Genomic DNA, 18,771 nt, shown 5'->3' with positions numbered 1-18,771 from the left:
GTGAATCCAAGACCCAGGTAGGCTTCATCGTATTTTCATTTTGGCTGGCTTTTTGCTTGATTTACCTTACTGTCTGTCGTGTTTTTGTCTGCTCGCGTGGAGTCGCCAGGAGTCCGTGTAACAAATGTATCCATTGTTATGCCCACTAATCATTGCGTCGCTGCGTGAAGGTTTGCTTATTGTTCCGCTACAATTAAGTGCCGATGTTAAACATTTATTTCCCACACCATGGTTCCTCTTGTTTCCCGCTATTTGTGTTTTTTAATGACACGTTTCGTTGTATGTGGTTGTTTTATTTTGCGTGTATGGTGTCTGTCAGTAAAGAAAATTATGAATTAGGATATACACAAAATTAGACTAATTTACTCCCGTTTGCTGCGCCCCACCTGTCACGGCGTCGCCCCACAGTTTGAGAATCACCGAATCAGACAAAACTTTTGTTTTTTTGCACGCATATGTGTATATATATATATATATATATATATATATGTGTGTGCTGCTATATATATATATATATATATATATCAGCCCTCGTCCACGAGTGTCTTGTTCCAGTAGCCCATTTCTCATCAGGTTGCGCCCCTAGCACCTGACGTGGACCTTGTTGACCCGGGCGACGTCGGAGCCGGTATGACTCCAGTATTTCTATCACTCATTTGTACTGAGGTAGGCTAGTAGCGTTACGGACCTTACCTAAGGGCCCACACTGGTGATGCCCTGGTCGGGATTCGAACCCCCGACCATTTGGTCTACCCGCACCGAAGTCAGCGGCCTTAACCACTGAGCTGGACACGCTCAACGCAAGAGCAGCGGACCTGAGAGTGAAGATCGTAGGCAAGATGGACACCTGGAACCTCCGCAGCCGGTTACCAAGACTAAGTGAAGTACTCTCTGAATGTCTACTAGAAGATGTGAACGCAGCATTACGAACAATCCCCACTGTGACCATCACCGAGACCAACAAGCTGATATACACCACGGCAACAGTGATCCTTGAGATGCTTGGCCACAAAATACATTCCACCACCAAGGAGCAGTACCCTGCATGGAGAAGGAGGTTAGAGGCAAAAATAAGGGCAACACGGAGAGAAGTTAGCCAACTGTCAGAACTGCAGAGAAGGGGGATGAAGTTGGGTAAGAAATACAGCAGGCTGTCCATACCTGAGGCCCTGGAGACTGCCAAACAACGACTCACAGCCCTGGCCACACGCCTGAAGAGGTACACCAGAGAAATAGAAGCGCGGAGAATAAACAGGATGTTCTCCACCGAACCATCCAAGGTGTACTCTCAGTGGGAGGGCAGTAACACGAGGGCCGACCCACCAAGGCTGGAGACTGAACGATACTGGAAAAACATATGGGAGAGGGAGGCATCACATAACACCAATGCCCAGTGGTTGGCAGACCTGAGAGCAGACCACAGCAACCTCCCTGAACAGGAACCAGTAACCATCGCAACGGCAGATATCCGAGAAAGGGTCTCAAACATGAAGAGCTGGACAGCACCGGGGCCTGACATGATCCACACCTACTGGCTAAAGAAGCTAACTGCCCTCCATGAGCGCCTGGCAGCTCAAATGAACCAGCTGCTAATGGATGGGACCCACCCAGAGTGGCTAACTGAAGGCAGGACAGTCCTGATCCTGAAGGACCCCCAAAAGGGAGCAGTCCCATCCAACTACCGTCTGATAACCTGCCTCTGCACAACATGGAAGCTCCTGTCGGGCATCATAGCGGCTAAGATGAGTAGGCACATGGCTCAATACATGAGCGGGGCCCAGAAAGGAATGGGTAAGGACATCAGGGGAGCAAAACACCAACTACTGGTGGATAAAGCGGTCGCTCGAGACTGTAAGACCAGGCAGACCAACCTGTGCACCACCTGGATTGACTACAAGAAAGCCTACGACTCAATGCCTCACACATGGATCCTGGAATGCCTGGAACTGTACAACATCAATAGGACCCTAAGAACCTTCATAAGGAACTCAATGGGACTGTGGAAAACAACCCTAGTAGCCAACCTCAAGCCGATAGCACAAGTCTCCATCAAGTGCGGCATCTACCAAGGAGATGCTCTGTCCCCGCTGCTGTTCTGCATAGGCCTGAACCCCCTCAGCCAGATCATCACTAAGACTGGCTTCGGATACCGACTGCGAAATGGGGCAACCATCAGCCACCTCCTGTACATGGATGACATCAAGCTGTATGCCAGGACTGAGCGAGACATCGACTCACTGATCCACACCACCAGAATATACAGCAACGACATTGGAATGTCATTCGGACTGGACAAGTGTGGTCGAATGATAACAAAGAGAGGGAAGGTTGTCAGGACTGAAGGAGTTGAACTCCCAGAAGGCAGCATAGTGGATGTTGAGGGAAGCTACAAGTACCTTGGAATCCCACAGGCAAATGGGAACCAGGAAGAAGCCGCAAGGAAAGCAGCCACAGCCAAATACCTACAGAGAGTAAAGCAAGTCCTAAGAAGTCAGCTAAATGGGAAGAACAAGGTCCAAGCCATCAACACCTACGCCCTGCCGGTCATCAGATACCCCGCTGGAATAATAAGCTGGCCAAAAGAGGACATAGAAGCCACTGATGTCAAGACAAGGAAGCTCTTCACAATGCATGGAGGACTTCACCCCAAATCCAGCATTCTGAGACTGTACGCTAAGAGGAAGGAAGGAGGCCGGGGACTGGTGAGCGTCAGAGCCACCATCCAAGATGAAACAACCAAGATCCATGAGTACATCAGGAAGATGGCCCCAAGCGATGGAATACTTAGTGAATATCTCAGGCAACAGAAGCCCGATGCAGAGGAAGAAGAGCAAGAACCATCATGGCAGGACAAACCTCTGCACGGCATGTACCACCGACAGATACAAGAAGTGGCTGATATCGAAAAGTCCTACCGGTGGCTGGAAAAAGCTGGACTGAAAGACAGCACAGAGGCACTGACCGTAGCAGCACAAGAACAGGCCCTGAGCACAAGATCGATAGAGGCCGGGGTCTACCGCACCAGGCAGGACCCCAGGTGCAGGCTGTGCAAAGATGCCCCTGAGACAATCCAGCACATAACAGCAGGTTGTAAAATGCTAGCAGGCAGAGCGTACATGGAACGCCATAACCAAGTGGCCGGAATAGTGTACAGGAACATCTGTGCCGAGTATGGGCTGGAGATCCCAAGGTCAAAATGGGACACACCTCCAAAGGTGAGGGAGAATGACCGAGCTAAGATCCTGTGGGACTTCCAGATACAGACCGACAAACTGGTGATGGCTAACCAACCGGACATAATAGTGGTGGACAAACAGCAGAAGAAAGCCGTAGTGGTAGATGTAGCGATCCCAAGTGACAGCAACATCAGAAAGAAGGAACATGAGAAGCTGGAGAAATACCAAGGGCTTAAAGAAGAGCTAGAAAAGATGTGGAAGGTGAAGGCAACAGTGGTCCCCGTGGTAATCGGCACCCTCGGGGCTGTGACCCCCAAACTGGGAGAGTGGCTCCAACAGATCCCAGGAACAACATCAGAGATCTCAGTCCAGAAGAGCGCAGTGCTAGGAACAGCTAAGATACTGCGAAGAACCCTCAAACTCCCAGGCCTCTGGTAGAGGACCCAAGATTGAGGAAGACACACACCACCCATAGGGGTGAGACGGGAAATTTTTATATATGTATATATATATATATATGTATGTATGTATGTATGTATGTATATGTATGTATGTATGTATATATATATATATATATATGTATATGTGTATATATATGTATATATATATATATGTATATATATATATATATTGCATTGTGAGTCTGTTGTGTGCAGTGAGTCAAAGAAAGAAATGCACATATGTCTCAGGTTCCCTTAGACAAAAAGAAACTCAGACACATGTAACAGAGTGGTTTAGACAACATTCATTTGTTGTGTAAATGCTGCAAGGCACCTTTAGTGACACAGGATCTCTGTAGTTGCCTGGTTTATCTGGGAGTGCATAAACAGACTGCCGTTTCAGCTCAATTAACCTAGAAAATACAGACAGTTTGACGGTTGTTGCAGTAGGTCAGTAGTACACCAAGTCATGGTCAGCTTTAATGTTCTTAATCTTCAAATTAAAGTTGCCCATGAGTTAAAAACATGTGTTATGTTGTGTATATGATAATAAAGTATGGTTACATCAAAAAGAAAAGTATGAAACATACAGTATACCACACATCTTTGGTTGGAGTAAACAGCTGGGAGTGGACAGGTACACGTGACATGACTGGTTTAGACGTCAAAATGTATACATATAGACATGTTTTGGCATGAGTGTACTGTTAATGAGTACTTAGGGGAAGGGAACGTTTCACAGTATTTTGGGCAGGTCATCATGGCCTGAGATTATTATCTGTCAGCTCTACTCTGTAGTTAGTGCACTTTGAGTGTGACCTTGTTGCCTGGTTCTTTCTGCTGGCAGTTGTTCATTTTTGCTGGCAAACATCCTGCCCACAGTCACGTTCTGCATCTATCCTTGATGAGGCGTACTGACGCAAGGATAAAGCCAGAAACAGAGAGGAGCAGATCAGTGAACCCCAAACTGATGTACACATGCAGGTAGGCATACATCCATCTCCTCAATGCCTCAGCACACAGACTTACCTGTTCTTTAAGCGTTTTGTATTATAGGTGCATGTGACCTGGTGGTGGAACATTTTGGGATGATGCAAGTGAAAGAAATTTTAGACTTCAGCATAGATTTCATAAAAAGCCATCTGTTCTTTTTGGCCCTCAGCTTATCTGCCCTCATGTTCTCCACTCTGGCTTCATCTTTGCATTCTAGTTCCATTGACAGCACTTGCATACCGCTGTCAACTCAGCACAAGCCTTTCTGTACACTGGCCTGATCACAAATAGCAGAGTTGATGACTCATGAGAGCAAGTAAACAAGAAGACCAGTCAATCAGTCAGGTTCAAAAATGCACCCAAACACAGAGGTTAAGCTGTGAATCACCCATGGGAGAGGGTAAAGGCGGCTAGGTCACAGCCCTAACTGTGTCACAGAGAAACAGCTGAGTGAGGAGGAGGTAAGAGAAAATACTGCAGGAAGGATTTTAGAGGCAGGATGTGCATGTTGTCCTCCCATTGGCTCAGAACAGGGAATTCAGGTCCAATGAGTGGGATGGAGAGGGACACGCATAAGGCAAACACATCAGTTGACTAATACTAGAGCCAAATGTGAAAGAGAAAAACTAGTGAAAACCTTGAATAAAAAGAGAGCAAAGATAAGTTCAATAAACTCTCCGTTTTTTTAGATATGAACTGTTAAGATTAAGATTAAGTTTAAGATATTTGAACGTGAATTACTTCAGCAACATTTCCCTGGGCCATGTCAGTCACTCACAACTGTAGACCTATCACTACAGCACTTTACAGCAGTAATATTTTAATTGCAGCTCCAGTTCTGCTTTATCTTCAACAGTTTTATCAGTTCAGCACTTTCTCTTTTACCTACGTGGTCAGAGCAGCTGTTTTACTCCCCAGTGACAAATAACCACAAAAAAATGTAGTGATGAAACTGAGTGCGGCTAACAGCTTAATGTGACACTTCTGACTGCGAATAACAAAAAGGACATGAAAATAAGAATTGTTAACATGTATCTGCTCAGTCTTGAGAAACTGTTATTGTGTTCCAAATTCTTAAATTTGCTTTTTCCATTCAAAACTGTCTGCAGCACCAGAGCTACTATAGCTTTAACTCTTGCTCAGTGTAAAGTATGACACGTCCTGTGTGCTGCTAAAGTTTAGTACATTGCCCCTGTTGCAGAAAGCAACAGAATCTAAGCAGCAGTGTATTTTAGAACTAGAGAAACGGTGTAAAGAAATGCTTTTATACCACAAAGAAATTGCCCTATACAGGTGTAATGTTAACCCCATGTGGTTTTATTCTATAATATGTCACCATGTGGTTATGAGACCCTATTTCCACTCAATTAAGTGACACAGGCCTAAGGGACTGATGCCAAAGCATATAGTATAATATTTCACTGCTAAAATCTCAATCATAGGGGAAGTCTGCACAAATAGCTTTAGCTGTCTGTTATGTTTGCTGGTTCAACAACAATGATGTTGTACGACTAGTCAGCGTACAACAGCTTGACAACATTTAGCACTTGAAAGTGGCTCTTACTGTAATTGATGGTGATGTCTATGGATGGACCTACATATTTCAAATTCTACATAGCATTTACTGTGTGTGTAAAGTGGTTTGTTGTGAAAGTTGTTGTGAAACCACATGTTGATAAACCTTCATGTACTTTAAAAGAATATGTTGCGACGCCTTAATATTGCTCAACCGTAAGACAGATATATACTGATGTCCAGTGGGTACGGAAAGTATTCAGACCCCTTTAAATTTTTCACTCTTTGTGTCATTGCAGCCATTTGCCAAAATCAAAAAAGTTCATTTTATTTCTCATTAATGTACACTCAGCACCCCATCTTGACAGAAACAAACAGAAATGTAGAAATTTTTGCAAATTTGTTAAAAAAGAAAAACTGAAATATCACATGGTCATAAGTATTCAGACCCTGTGCTCAGTATTGAGTAGAAGCACCCTTTTGAGCTAGTACAGCCATGAGTCTTCTTGGGAATGATGCAACAAGTTTTTCACACCTGGATTTGGGGATCCTCTGCCATTCTTCCTGGGGATCCTCTCCAGTTCTGTCAGGTTGGATGGTGAACGTTGGTGGACAGCCATTTTCAGGTCTCTCCAGAGATGCTCAATTGGGTTTAGGTCAGGGCTCTGGCTGGGCCAGTCAAGAACGGTCACAGAGTTGTTCCGAAGCCACTCCTTTGTTATTTTAGCTGTGTGCTTAGGGTCATTGTCCTGTTGAAAGGTGAACCTTCGGCCCAGTCTGAGGTCCTGAGCACTCTGGAAGAGGTTTTCTTCCAGGATATCTCTGTACTTGGCCACATTCATCTTTCCTTCAATTGCAACCAGTCGTCCTGTCCCTGCAGCTGAAAAACACCCCCACAACATGATGCTCCCACCACCATGTTTCACTGTAGGGATTGTATTGGGCAGGTGATGAGCAGTGCCTGGTTTTCTCCACACATACCGCTTAGAATTAACGCCAAAAAGTTCAAGGAGGCTTCCGTCGGGCCACTCTACCATAAAGCCCCGACTGGTTTAGGGCTGCAGTGATAGTTGACTTTGTGGAACTTTCTCCCATCTCCCTACTGCATCTCTGGAGCTCAGCCACAGTGATCTTTGGGTTCTTCTCTACCTCTCTCACCAAGGCTCTTCTCCCACGATTGCTCAGTTTGGCTGGACGGCCAGGTCTAGGAAGAGTTCTGGTCGTCCCAAACTTTTTCCATTTGAGGATTATGGAGGCCACTGAGCTCTTAGGAACCTTGAGTGCTGCAGAAATTCTTTTGTAACCTTGGCCAGATCGGTGCCTTGCCACAATTCTGTCTCTGAGCTCCTTGGGCAGTTCCTTCGACCTCATGATTCTCATTTGCTCTGACATGCACTGTGAGCTGTAAGGTCTTATATAGACAGGCGTGTGCCTTTCCTAATCAAGTCCAATCAGTTTAATTAAACACAGCTGGACTCCAATGAAGGAGCAGAACCATCTCAAGGAGGATCAGAAGAAATGGACAGCATGTGAGTTAAATATGAGTGTCACTGCAAAGGGTCTGAATACTTATGACCATGTGATATTTCAGTTTTTCTTTTTTAATAAATTTGCAAAAATTTCTACATTTCTGTTTTTTTCTGTCAAGATGGGGTGCTGAGTGTACATTAATGAGAAATAAAATGAACTTTCTTGATTTTGGCAAATGGCTGCAATGACACAAAGAGTGAAAAATTTAAAGGGGTCTGAATACTTTCCGTACCCACTGTGTATCAGTGTGTGTGCAGCAGCTTCTGTAACCACCTTATTGTACCTTTCCTCAATCTTATCAATCTTATGCCATACATACTGTGACACAATTTTCCACCTTGTCACTGAAATCTTTCATTCAACATAAGAGTTAGTTAATTGACAGCGAGGTTTAGCTGTCAAGCTATAGCTGTCTAGCTGGTCAGGAGAGCTGGTTCTGTCCTGGGCTGTCCAGTGGACTCTGTGGAGGAGGTGGGTGAGAGGAGGATGTTGGCCAAGCTGACATCCATCATGGACAATACCTCTCATCCACTGCATCAGACAGTGGAGGTGCTGAGCAGCTCCTTCAGTGAAAGATTGTTACACCCTCCATGTAGGAAGGAGCAGTACCGCAGGTCTTTCATTCCCACCGCTGTTAGATTATACAACCAATCAATCTAACAAACTCAACTGTGCACATGTTAGCTTATCTTGTGTAGTTTATTTTATTTTAAACATATTATGTATAATATTCATATTTGTAAGCTTGTAAACATTTTTTAATCTCTGCACACATTCTGCACACTTTTTATTTTTCATTCTTTGCACCTTACTGTTGTCCTGTAGCTGTGGTAACAATCGAATTTCCCCACTGTGGGGTCAATAAAGAATTATCTTATCTTATCTTATCTTATCTTCATTATGGGAACCCTTCAGAGACTGTTAGCACAAGGTTGTCCTCTAAGACTTACATTGAATCGTAACAAAACAGCAACCAGCAATTTATGTAGTCTAAAGTACACAGTAGTGTAACATGTCTGCAGTTTGATTGTACCTACATCTTTAATGATGTTGATAATGACAATGATGGGGCTAAAATCCTCAGTTTCAGTCCACTGTGGACAGCATGCGGGCCAGACAACTGGTTGATTAAACAGGAGCAAATAAGAGGCACTGGTCTTCTCACGCATTTTTGGTCCTCATTGAACCATGACATGAACAGGTATGTGGTGTGTTGTTGTACAGTGGTAAGATTCCTGTCACTCTCCCTTCATTTGTCCTTCATCAATCCAAGAAATGCTACAATCTCCTGTATTGGGTTATTCTAGTGTGGGTCATTGTCAAAAAAGCTAGACAGCTGAAACAAACACATAATGAAATTAGCACTGTGCATGTTTATTTAATGACAAGAAATGACATCATACAGAAATAATTTTAATTGTTCTATCATTATTCCTGTATTCAAATTTTTAATATTTTATTTTGCATTGTAAAGTGTAAGGATTACATTGATTGTGAGGTTATGTAATTAATATACAGTAGTTAGGTTGTATGATTATAACACTATTCAATAAAATAATGTATTTGCAGCATTGCCCTTGGTTGAGCAGTTATTTTCACTAGTGCTGGTACAGCAACACCACCTACTGGATATGAAGCTAATCTCAGCACAGACAGGTGGTACATGATCTATCCTCTATTAGGACATACATAAATAAATAAATAATTCTAAAATGTAAGCAAACTAAATATTAATATTGATTGCTTTGTTTTCCTTCTAACAGTGTTTGAACATTTGTTAGATGAAAACAAAAGAAGAGAATAAATGAAACTAATGAATGAATCTAAGTACATGGATTTCTCTGTTTCCTGTCCACTTTGTTAGACTCTTAGTTTTCAGCTCATTCAAAGCAGGAAAAGCTTCCACTATTTCGTTTATGTAGGTGTAGTTGTTACCATTTTAGTAGCATATTAGTATTGCAGCTTCTATAGTGATCAGCAACTGGTGTTAGTCAATACTACCTTTAATTAGAATGAAATTCTATTTAAAAATGTCAAGCCACCAATCTGACCACTAACCTACAGACATATACAGTGCATGGTGAAAAGCAGGTGTTGTTCTAGTTTGGTTCCGACGAGTTTAATCTAAGTTTTAATCTAAGTTTAATTAAGTCATTTGTTTACAGTTTGGAAACTAACAGCTAACAACCTAAAACAGCAGGTGGATGTTGCCAACATGACTCAACAAAAATGAGTCAACAGCTGCATTTTTAAGAATAGAGGGATCATAACTGTCCAGCCATAGCACAGTCACATCACCACAGATGCTCAACATTTAACAGTCTTATAACACACGCAGCCTGCCACAGCCTGGCCATATTCCATGAGTTCTACCTGTTTCTCGGGTCCTGAGATACAGGCAGATAATTCTGTATCTAGGCCCACTTACTAAAAATTTCACCTTATTTTGCAGATTATTGAGTTATTGGAGACTTCTTGATCTCATCTTCCTCCTCTACCTGTGTGTCCGGATTGTCACCCTCTGCATTGCCAGACTCTCCCTCCTGCTTTTGTCTACACCATCCTTGTTTGAAGTGGGCATTGAGCCGTTCCAAGATATCGATAGAATGGTTGATAAGGAGGGCCAGCCAGGCCAAGCCAAAGAAGATCCATGAGGCCATGAGCAAGCTGTACCAGTCTGGATAGTCCTTGTTTGGATTGTTGTCTGCAAAGAGAGGTTCATTTAATGCAAAATTCCAAAGGTAGTGGTGATGATTTTTACACACAATAATCAGAGCTGCAGTGTGTTGTTTCTTAACAAGCAAATACTGTAACACACCTGCTACAAAATCTCCAAAGCCGATGGTGCTGAGGGTGATAAAACAGAAGTAGATAGCCTGGGCATAGGTCCACCCCTCCTGCTGTTCGAACACGATCATAGGGATAATGAAGAAGAGGGCCATTCCAGACAGGTAAGATACCAGGTGGACAAAAAAGCGGGTACACTTCTGCAGTGAGGTGGAAACGGAGCGCATTTCAGTCAGACTAATCTTCCCCATTTGAATGTAAAAACCAACAAACTAGAGTTCTACTGGACATACTCTGATATAAGATTAGGAGATTAAGGATTTCCTCACCCTTCGCCCGGTCTTCCCTTCCAGGAAATCAGAGATGTTCCTCTCTATAACAAGCATGTATTTACCAACCCTGCTGAGCACCACCATGTTGAGCGGGATGCCAAATAGTGCAAAAAACACACAGAAGATCTGTCCAGCTGACGTGCTGGGACTCATGTTCCCATAACCTGCAAAAGCATAAGCTGTGACTGTGGTGGACAGGAAAAAGAAGTGTGCTCTGAAGGTTAAAGAGTACATCATTTAAAACATTTAAAATGTGTTGATGTCTAACCTATAGTTGTGACCACAGTTGCTGCAAACACAGCTGAGCTGGTGAATTTCCAGAAGCCGTCCACAGTGTAGTTGTTCTTCAAACTTATACCCACTTTTGAGGCATCCTGAACAACCTGAAAAACAAATTAAAAGCCTCTTGGTGGCTTCTGCTAACTAAACATTTTGAAACTCAAATGAGACAGTGTCACCTTCCATGGACTTTGGTCAGTTTTTTGACACACATGCATGGAAATCTGCACACTTTAAAGGTGCAATGTGTAAAAGGAGAAAGATGCAGAATCCAACCTTATGAGCCCCAAGCCCACCCCCGATCCCCAGACAGCTTGTAGTTGTGTGTGAATTTGTGACATGTTTCATTTATGACATGCAATACCAACGACACTAGTTTGCTTTTGCACACCTCCCAGGCTGGCACCTTAAATCTTTTATTCTGGAAATAATATATTTTTTGTAGAATTTACTTCCAAGGTTTTGTTCCAAGTTTCTCAGTTTTCAAGAAGAGTGCAAATCTTCCTTGTGCAAATCAAGTTGAGGCAAAAAACAGGCAAAGCAGAATGTGGAGGTGCTGAAAGGCTGTTATTTGCATGGAGGAAGCTGCATCTTTGCTCATAAGCAACAGCCAGGGGTTCAAAACAAAACTCTTTGTACTCTAATGCGTCACACAATAGGAAAACTAAGGTGCAGTACCAATAATCTCTTGATGTGGTGACGTCTATTTCATGATGGTGGGCTTTCGTCATTCAGATATATAACATATAACACTGTGCAAATACAGAGGTCTCAGGTAAAGCCCACATCTGTAAAGTGCTCCCCTCATATTTGCATGTTAATGTCATTGGTTGTGTTGACACCTGTAACTGTGCTATCAGTCTTAAAACATTTTCTATATTGCCTTTATACCCTGGGGGAAAAGGTGAAAAAGGAATATGGAAATGTAGTTTAGAAACCTACTTATTTTATGTCCCATGATTCTGTGTCTCACCTGAGCCACTGCCTCCAGGCCGTCTTGGTTCAGACAAGTGTATGTCCTGAGCAGGTTTTGTTTATTCGACAGAAAAATATTGATGTCCTTTTGTCTGAGATCTCCTTCCAGTTTCCAGAAAACCACCCCGCCGATCAGCACGTAGGCCATGTATACCCCCCCGAGCATGAGGATGGAGGGCACCCGGGCCAAATTCAACATTTCTTTTATTCCCATCTTGGCTCCAGGTCAAACTTTGAATCCCAGGAAAGTTCAGTGTCTCAATCTCTGCAGCCAGGGAGAGTGACAGGTAAGAGTTTGCCTGTTTGGCTTCTCGTCTTTCCATGCATTGCAGGCAAATGAACCTCCTGGACTGCTGTTTCAATGACTTCAGTGGCCTTGTCATGCAAATCTAGCAGAGCAAATTGAGAAGAGGGAGAGAAGAGGTTGGGCTGTAGGCAAGGGCTATAGGTATGGCCAAATTGAAGACTTTCTTCTCAAAATGAACCACTGTCTATTAGGTCATGGCCTTCGGTGAACATTATTTTCTGGTTCTACATAGAATATAGACATAATGAGACAGTATGGGACAAAAGATATGATGAAAAGAATACAGACTAAAAAAATAACTACTGGAGTCATCTGGTCCACAAACCAGAATAATCCCCATTACCCATAAGACATTATTTCTGTTTCAGTTATGTTTGTGTTTGATTTTTTTCTGAAAACTGTTCTCATACTGACTGTAAGACAGAAAGTGACAGCTGTTGCTAAGTTCTAGCCGGTTTTTGTGAACACACTAAAAGAGCGTGACAAAAAAAATCCATTAATCCAGATTAATGTGTTTGTTTAAGATAGCCCTCAATTCAATGCTCAGTTCACTGGAGTTTTCCATCCATACACAAACACAGATGTGGACTCACAAGAATATACAACATACAACGCACATATGACAAGTAGAGAAATAACTCATTCTTTACAAAATCCTCTTGTAAAACATTCTCATAACAATGATGCCTTATAATGAGTACATTCAAGTCCAAAACGCCACATCTTTCATAAGGAAACATTAAGCTGGATGTAGTGCACTGACTTCTTAATCGAGGTAGAACGAAAACCTATGATGTTTCTCCAGCATAAGCATCACAGAACAAATAGACAAATATGATATTTGCTAATGGATACATAGCTGCTACATCTTTTTTTCTTGTTGGACTGTCTATATTAGTAAGTACTATAGAAATAATCACACAATATTTCCTGCCTAGTGAATACTAGATGTCCAGATCTTTGATGTGTCTTCTGCTTCACTCGATCACACTTCCTCTTCTTCCTGCTGTTTGTTAAAGCCTGGGTGAGTCAGAACTACCACATGCTCCATTACTCTAGCTCCCATGTTGAGGACAAGAGCAAGCCAAGCCAAGGCAAAAATGATCCATATGCCTGCAAGACTACGGTACAGAGAGATATACTCCTTTGCTGGATCAGCCCCTACAAGAATCAACATTAACTTGTTAGAATTTGTTAAATGATGCTCATTCATTTTTAATTGTGACAGGCATACAAATGCTCTACTGCATTTCATAGCAAAATAACATGCACAAATTACAAAATAGTCATCATATTGAGGTGACTGCTGGGATCCTTCTATTACATCAGTGCTTGTTTGTTCTACTCACCCACCACATAATCTCCAAAACCAATCGTGCTGAGGGTAATGAAGGCAAAATAGAAGCCCTCACCAAATGTCCAGCCTTCCACATAACTGAACAGCAAAGGAGGGATGACCAAAAACAGCATGCTGCCAGTGATGAAGAACGAACTCGCTGCCAGAGCCTTGACTGTTTGCTAAGGAACAAACACAGGTCAAACATACATTAAGGTTACATTCATAGGCTTTACTTGGACATGGCAAGAGAGCATTGGTTTTATCAGTTTTTACTTCTTAATAAAAACAATCTGGATCTTTACCAATGTGACCAATTGAATTGAAAATGATAATAGTGCATGTGAAACATGCAAATATATGTAACCCTAGAAAGGGGTTAGTCCATAGGAGAACAGCAGAAGACAGAACAAGGAAATGAGTCAAATAAAATATTTAGTAAATGTACATTATACATATACATATATATATATATATATATGTACATGTATTATAGAACAGATATCTTTAGTTTAAAGATAGAAGGAAAGAGGAAAAAGGAAAAAACAAAAAGAAGATATCTAGATAACTTGTTTTAATATTAATAATAATTTAATTTCTGGTCTGGTTAATGCGGGGTATACTGTACCTTGTATGGTAGAACCGAGACCACACCCCTCTCCAGTCGACCCAGGTGGTTGGTGAGACACTTCCCTAACTGATTGAGGAAGGCCAGATTTAGAGGGATCCCACAGAGTGCATAAAACACACAGAACACCTGACCAGATGCAGTGCTGGGGGAAAGGTTGCCATAACCTGTGAAACATATTATGTTGTTAGAAGAGCAAGGCACCTGAATAAGCCATGGTTCATATTATATATATGTATACAAGCTCACCTATAGTTGTGACTACTGTGCCTGCAAAAAAGAAGGAGCTACTGAAATCCCAGTTGCTAGGGTTCGTTGAGTTGCCTGAGGGATTCACTCCATTTTCCCAGGCATCCAAAATCACCTATGCATTTGCGCACGCGCACACACACACACACACACACACACACACACACACACACACACACACACATTTGCCAGCGTAAAAAAAGAAATTGCCATGTTGGCCTCACTAGTGCTAACTGTAACACATTAGTATTGTAAATATTTTGGACCATGACATACTTAATGATTAATTAGGCCAGACTGTTGTAATGTCATTAATTCCTGTGTACCTAAACCAATCATAAAATTGATCTTTTCTCAGTTATTCGATAGCCTTTTCTCATCATCATGTTTACACAATGATTTAAAACATATTTGTACATTTGCACACTTGAATACAACCATTACTACACTGATAAACACCCACCATGTGTTTTAACATTTGTTACCATTTTGAATATGAAATGAAGCAGACAAATATAATATCTAGATTTGTCTTACAAAAATATGAATTATCTGCTCAAACGCTTCAAGGCAACTATTAAACATAAATTCGTAAGATAACTGTGAAGACATTGATGTGAAACCTTAACAAACTTCTCCAAGGCTGGTCCATCGAGGCAGGTATAATTAGCCAAGAAATTCAACTTCTCCAGTTGGAAGTGGTTGCGGTTATTTCTCTCAGCCTCTCGCTCCAGTATCTGGAAAATTGTGGCCCCAACCAGCAGGTATGTGAAATGGGCCACAGCCAGAAGTGCTGTCCAGCTTCTTTTGACCGGGATGAACTGGAACCTCGCCATTAACCTCCTCACAGCACCAGAAAGGACATACACTAATGCTCAAACTCACAAAAGACGTTAATCACTTCAGAAAGAACCAACAGTCAAAGTCTGGATGGAATACACATATCTCCTGTGGTTCCTCACAGAAAACGTCCATCACTGCAGCTTGTGACATTCCATTTCCAAAGAAGGAATCAGAAATTATAATAAGTGAGACAAAACTATATTAAAAAAAGGGATATTAGAGTAACTATTTAAGCCAATTTCAGATGACAGCAGCATTGAGAAAGGTTGATTTTTGGTAAAGCTGTATCTCGGGGTGACAGGTCTAACTGGGTAGGTAAACATCTCCCTTCAATGCTCTCATTCTGATTGGTCAGAGTACCCTGAATGCTGGACATTAATTTATGGGTTGCCTGGGTAACGATCAAACTCCTCTTCTCCATTAGTGTGACATCTGGACACATGCACGCATGCACGCACGCACGCACGCACACACACACACACACACACACACACACACACACACACACACACACACACACACACACACACACACACACAACTGTTTCCACTAATAAGGAAGTGGTGGCAGCATCTTGTCAGCAGAACAAAAGTTAATATTTTACCTGATTGCCACTGGTTGTTTAAGCACCCGAACTTATGGAGTGCTGATGCTCAGTCAATAGGATTCTGGGGACTAATTTTATTTGTTGAATTAGAAACCAGAACAAAATGTAGTCCAACAAAAAATAATTGGATTCAGGAACTAACATAGGCTACTTTGTAGAAATTGCTGTTAACATAACAATGATCTGTGACGGACATCAGGGGAAATACATTTAATTAAGCAGCCTACAGACATTTTAAAATGTTATCAGTTTAAAAGCTTTACTCTCCTAACTCAGAGAAGTCTGCTAGTGCAATTGTCAACAATCCTTTTACACCACAATCACGAGTCAGGCATGTTTATGGGCAGATGGACAGGATGGAGAAGACAATTTGGAAAGATGTGAAGAGCACCAGTTGATTGTGGGCCATAAACAAAGACATGAAAATTTTAAGAGAGTTTAATGGAGTTCTATAGCTTTTGTGTTTATATGTGTAAAAGGATATAATTTAATTCATTCAGTTCAATTCAATTTATTTGTATAGTGTAAATCACAGTACAAACCCCTGCCACAGAGAGTCTTCCTCCTCCGGCCCTCAAAATCAAAAATATGCACAGAACTGGTGATAACAGTGTGTATTCTCATGTTTTTATAACAAAAATGAGAGCAGTCATTCACTATTGTCTCTACTCTACTGCACGCATCATGTGCTTCATTTCTCTGGTTTATTCTGCGTCCACCCACCCCCTGGAAATGGAGCACCAAGCGCCAAGATCTAAGAGGACAAGTATAGAAACAAGTCCATTGTCTGAGGCTAAGAGAAGCTCATTGATGACTTTTAACAGTGCTGTTTCTGTACTATGATGTGCTCTAAATCATGATTGGAAATCTTCAAATAGTTCATTCCTGTGTAAGTGGTCTGATAGCTGCTTAGCAACAGCTTTTTCTAGGATTTTAGAAATAAAGGGTAGCTTGGATCAAGACTAGGCTTTTTGAGTAGTGGTTTGATTACTGCAGTCTTAAAAGCCTGATGTACATAGCCTGTTACTAGAGATAAGATTTGAGCAGTCTAGTCGGGATGTGGTCTAAGAAACATGTTGATGATTTAGATGAAGCAACTACTGATGTAAATTCAGAGAGATCTATGGGAGAGAAGCAGTCTAAACATAACTGAGGTCTTACAGATTATTCAAGAGCTGTTCTAGTAAAAGCTTAATCTGTGATGATGATCATCTCTAATAGTTGTGATTTTATTTGTAAAGAAACTCATAAATTCATCACTGCTGAGAGCTAAGGGAACACTGGGCTCAACAGAGCTGTGACTTCTTGTCAGCCTGGCTACAGTGCTGAAAAGAAACCTGGGATTGTTCTTATTTTCCTCTATTAGTGATGAATAGTATGCAGTTCTGGCTTTACGGAGAGCTTTTTTATATGTTAGTAGACTGTTTTTCCAGGCTAGATAAAATTCTTCTAAGTTTATGGAACACCAATTCTTTTCCAGCCTTTGCGATGCCTGCTTTAAGGTGCAGATGTTTAAACTGTACCATGGAATTACTAACTTCTTTTTCAGAGGGGCCACAGTGTCAATAGTTTCATGCAGTGAGGCTACAGCACTGTCAACACTATAATCAACTTGGTAGGGAGTAGAATTGACGTGGCTGCCCTCCACTGTGTTGGAGAAAACCACTGACATTAGAGTAGATGCCAGCAGCTACAGCCACTGTATAGTGAAAATGTTCAGCCCTGTTTTGGTAAATTGGTGTCACCGCTTGCTGCCAGAAAAGGACTTTCCAAACAGGTAACAACATAACAAGGTGAACTTCTGTAATGATTACATGTCACAGTACATATTGTGAAATGTTATTTGTATTGTCAATGGTACAACAATTTTATATTTGCAAGATGCTTTGTTGTGTTCAACAGCTTTTGTTGTGTCTCTGCTGATGGGTTGAGCAGGTAGAGAACAGTACATATAAGGTCTCTGTAAACTAAGTAATTTATTATATAATTTTGACGTTATGCACTAACTTAGACATTGCTGCTGTTTATAGCTATGAACAAAGTCACTGATGTGACTGAGGGAAAGAACATGAATAAGAAGTAGGCTCTTTCTCTGGCACAACTCTGGATTCAAATTGTGCAGCTGCTTATCATCTGTCAAACAAATTACGCAAAACCATGCAAACCGGTTGTTCCAGTGTTGATAGGTTGTCCTTGGTTGGACAGGTATTTAATAATGGATCTGAGGTGACTGGATGGGAAGATTTCCTTTACCAGTTGACAATGACAAAGTGAATATCAGGAGGACTGGGAGAGTGGGATGAAACTCATCGACCAATGGAATGATCATGTGTTATTCATGTCACTTACAGTAACCTGTGTCTAGGTATGGAGTAAAAATGACATAAAAATAAATTGTTATACTTAAGGCTTTTTACAGGCTAGTCATAATCTACAATATTACCGAAGTTGACTGTGGACATCAGTAAATGATTATCTAATTCAATACTCAGTAATCAATACTCTATGTACGGGAATGTCATAACCCAATTTGAAATTCAAATATTGTATTTTAAGAAAGCTCTGAACAGATTGGTGGCCTCTGTAGGGTGTTTCCCTGACTTCCGCCCAGTGCATGCTGGGATAGTGTTTTATCTCCATGTGTCCCTGAATAATAGTGAACATGATGGATATTTCTTATGAACCAGATGATCCATTAGCACAGCAGACTTCTTATATAATCTAATAACTAGTACCTAACATTTTCTGGGATATCTTATAGACATCGCCAATTA

The 18,771-nt window shown here is 41.6% G+C and overlaps 2 protein-coding genes across 2 annotated transcripts; both read right to left on the bottom strand.

Annotated features, from left to right (window-relative positions):
• Positions 1 to 10,107: 10,107 nt before the first annotated feature.
• On the bottom strand, positions 10,108 to 12,241 carry LOC113130434 (potassium channel subfamily K member 17-like). The gene is made up of 5 exons (XM_026307076.1): positions 12,026 to 12,241; positions 11,042 to 11,156; positions 10,771 to 10,937; positions 10,473 to 10,641; positions 10,108 to 10,358 (listed from the first exon to the last, which is right to left on the bottom strand). Exons 1-5 carry the CDS (start codon positions 12,239 to 12,241, stop codon positions 10,108 to 10,110), a joined length of 918 nt encoding a protein of 305 aa, XP_026162861.1.
• Positions 12,242 to 13,319: 1,078 nt separating this feature from the next.
• LOC113130439 (potassium channel subfamily K member 16-like) lies at positions 13,320 to 15,383 on the bottom strand. Its single transcript, XM_026307088.1, has 5 exons — positions 15,171 to 15,383; positions 14,548 to 14,662; positions 14,299 to 14,465; positions 13,684 to 13,852; positions 13,320 to 13,495 (listed from the first exon to the last, which is right to left on the bottom strand). The coding sequence occupies exons 1-5, from the start codon at positions 15,381 to 15,383 to the stop codon at positions 13,320 to 13,322; spliced, it is 840 nt and encodes a 279-aa protein (XP_026162873.1).
• Positions 15,384 to 18,771: the final 3,388 nt, after the last annotated feature.

Source organism: Mastacembelus armatus, chromosome 22 (assembly GCF_900324485.2).
Source record: "Mastacembelus armatus chromosome 22, fMasArm1.2, whole genome shotgun sequence".
NCBI lineage: Eukaryota > Metazoa > Chordata > Actinopteri > Synbranchiformes > Mastacembelidae > Mastacembelus > Mastacembelus armatus.
The sequence above is the reverse complement of the archived record's forward strand: the minus strand, read 5'-3'. Positions and strand labels throughout refer to the sequence as shown.

Excerpts from the sequence above, each read along its gene's own strand:
- LOC113130439 (XM_026307088.1), bottom strand. The coding sequence starts at position 15,383 with ATGGCGAGGTTCCAGTTCATCCCGGTCAAAAGAAGCTGGACAGCACTT. Across the intron at positions 14,466-14,547 it reads CACAGTAGTCACAACTATAG|GTTATGGCAACCTTTCCCCC; the intron begins GTGAGCTTGTAT and ends TATGTTTCACAG. Across the intron at positions 13,496-13,683 it reads TTTTGGAGATTATGTGGTGG|GGGCTGATCCAGCAAAGGAG; the intron begins GTGAGTAGAACA and ends TGATTCTTGTAG.
- LOC113130434 (XM_026307076.1), bottom strand. The coding sequence starts at position 12,241 with ATGGGAATAAAAGAAATGTTGAATTTGGCCCGGGTGCCCTCCATCCTC. Across the intron at positions 11,157-12,025 it reads GCCTGGAGGCAGTGGCTCAG|GTTGTTCAGGATGCCTCAAA; the intron begins GTGAGACACAGA and ends TTTGTTTTTCAG. Across the intron at positions 10,359-10,472 it reads CTTTGGAGATTTTGTAGCAG|ACAACAATCCAAACAAGGAC; the intron begins GTGTGTTACAGT and ends CTCTCTTTGCAG.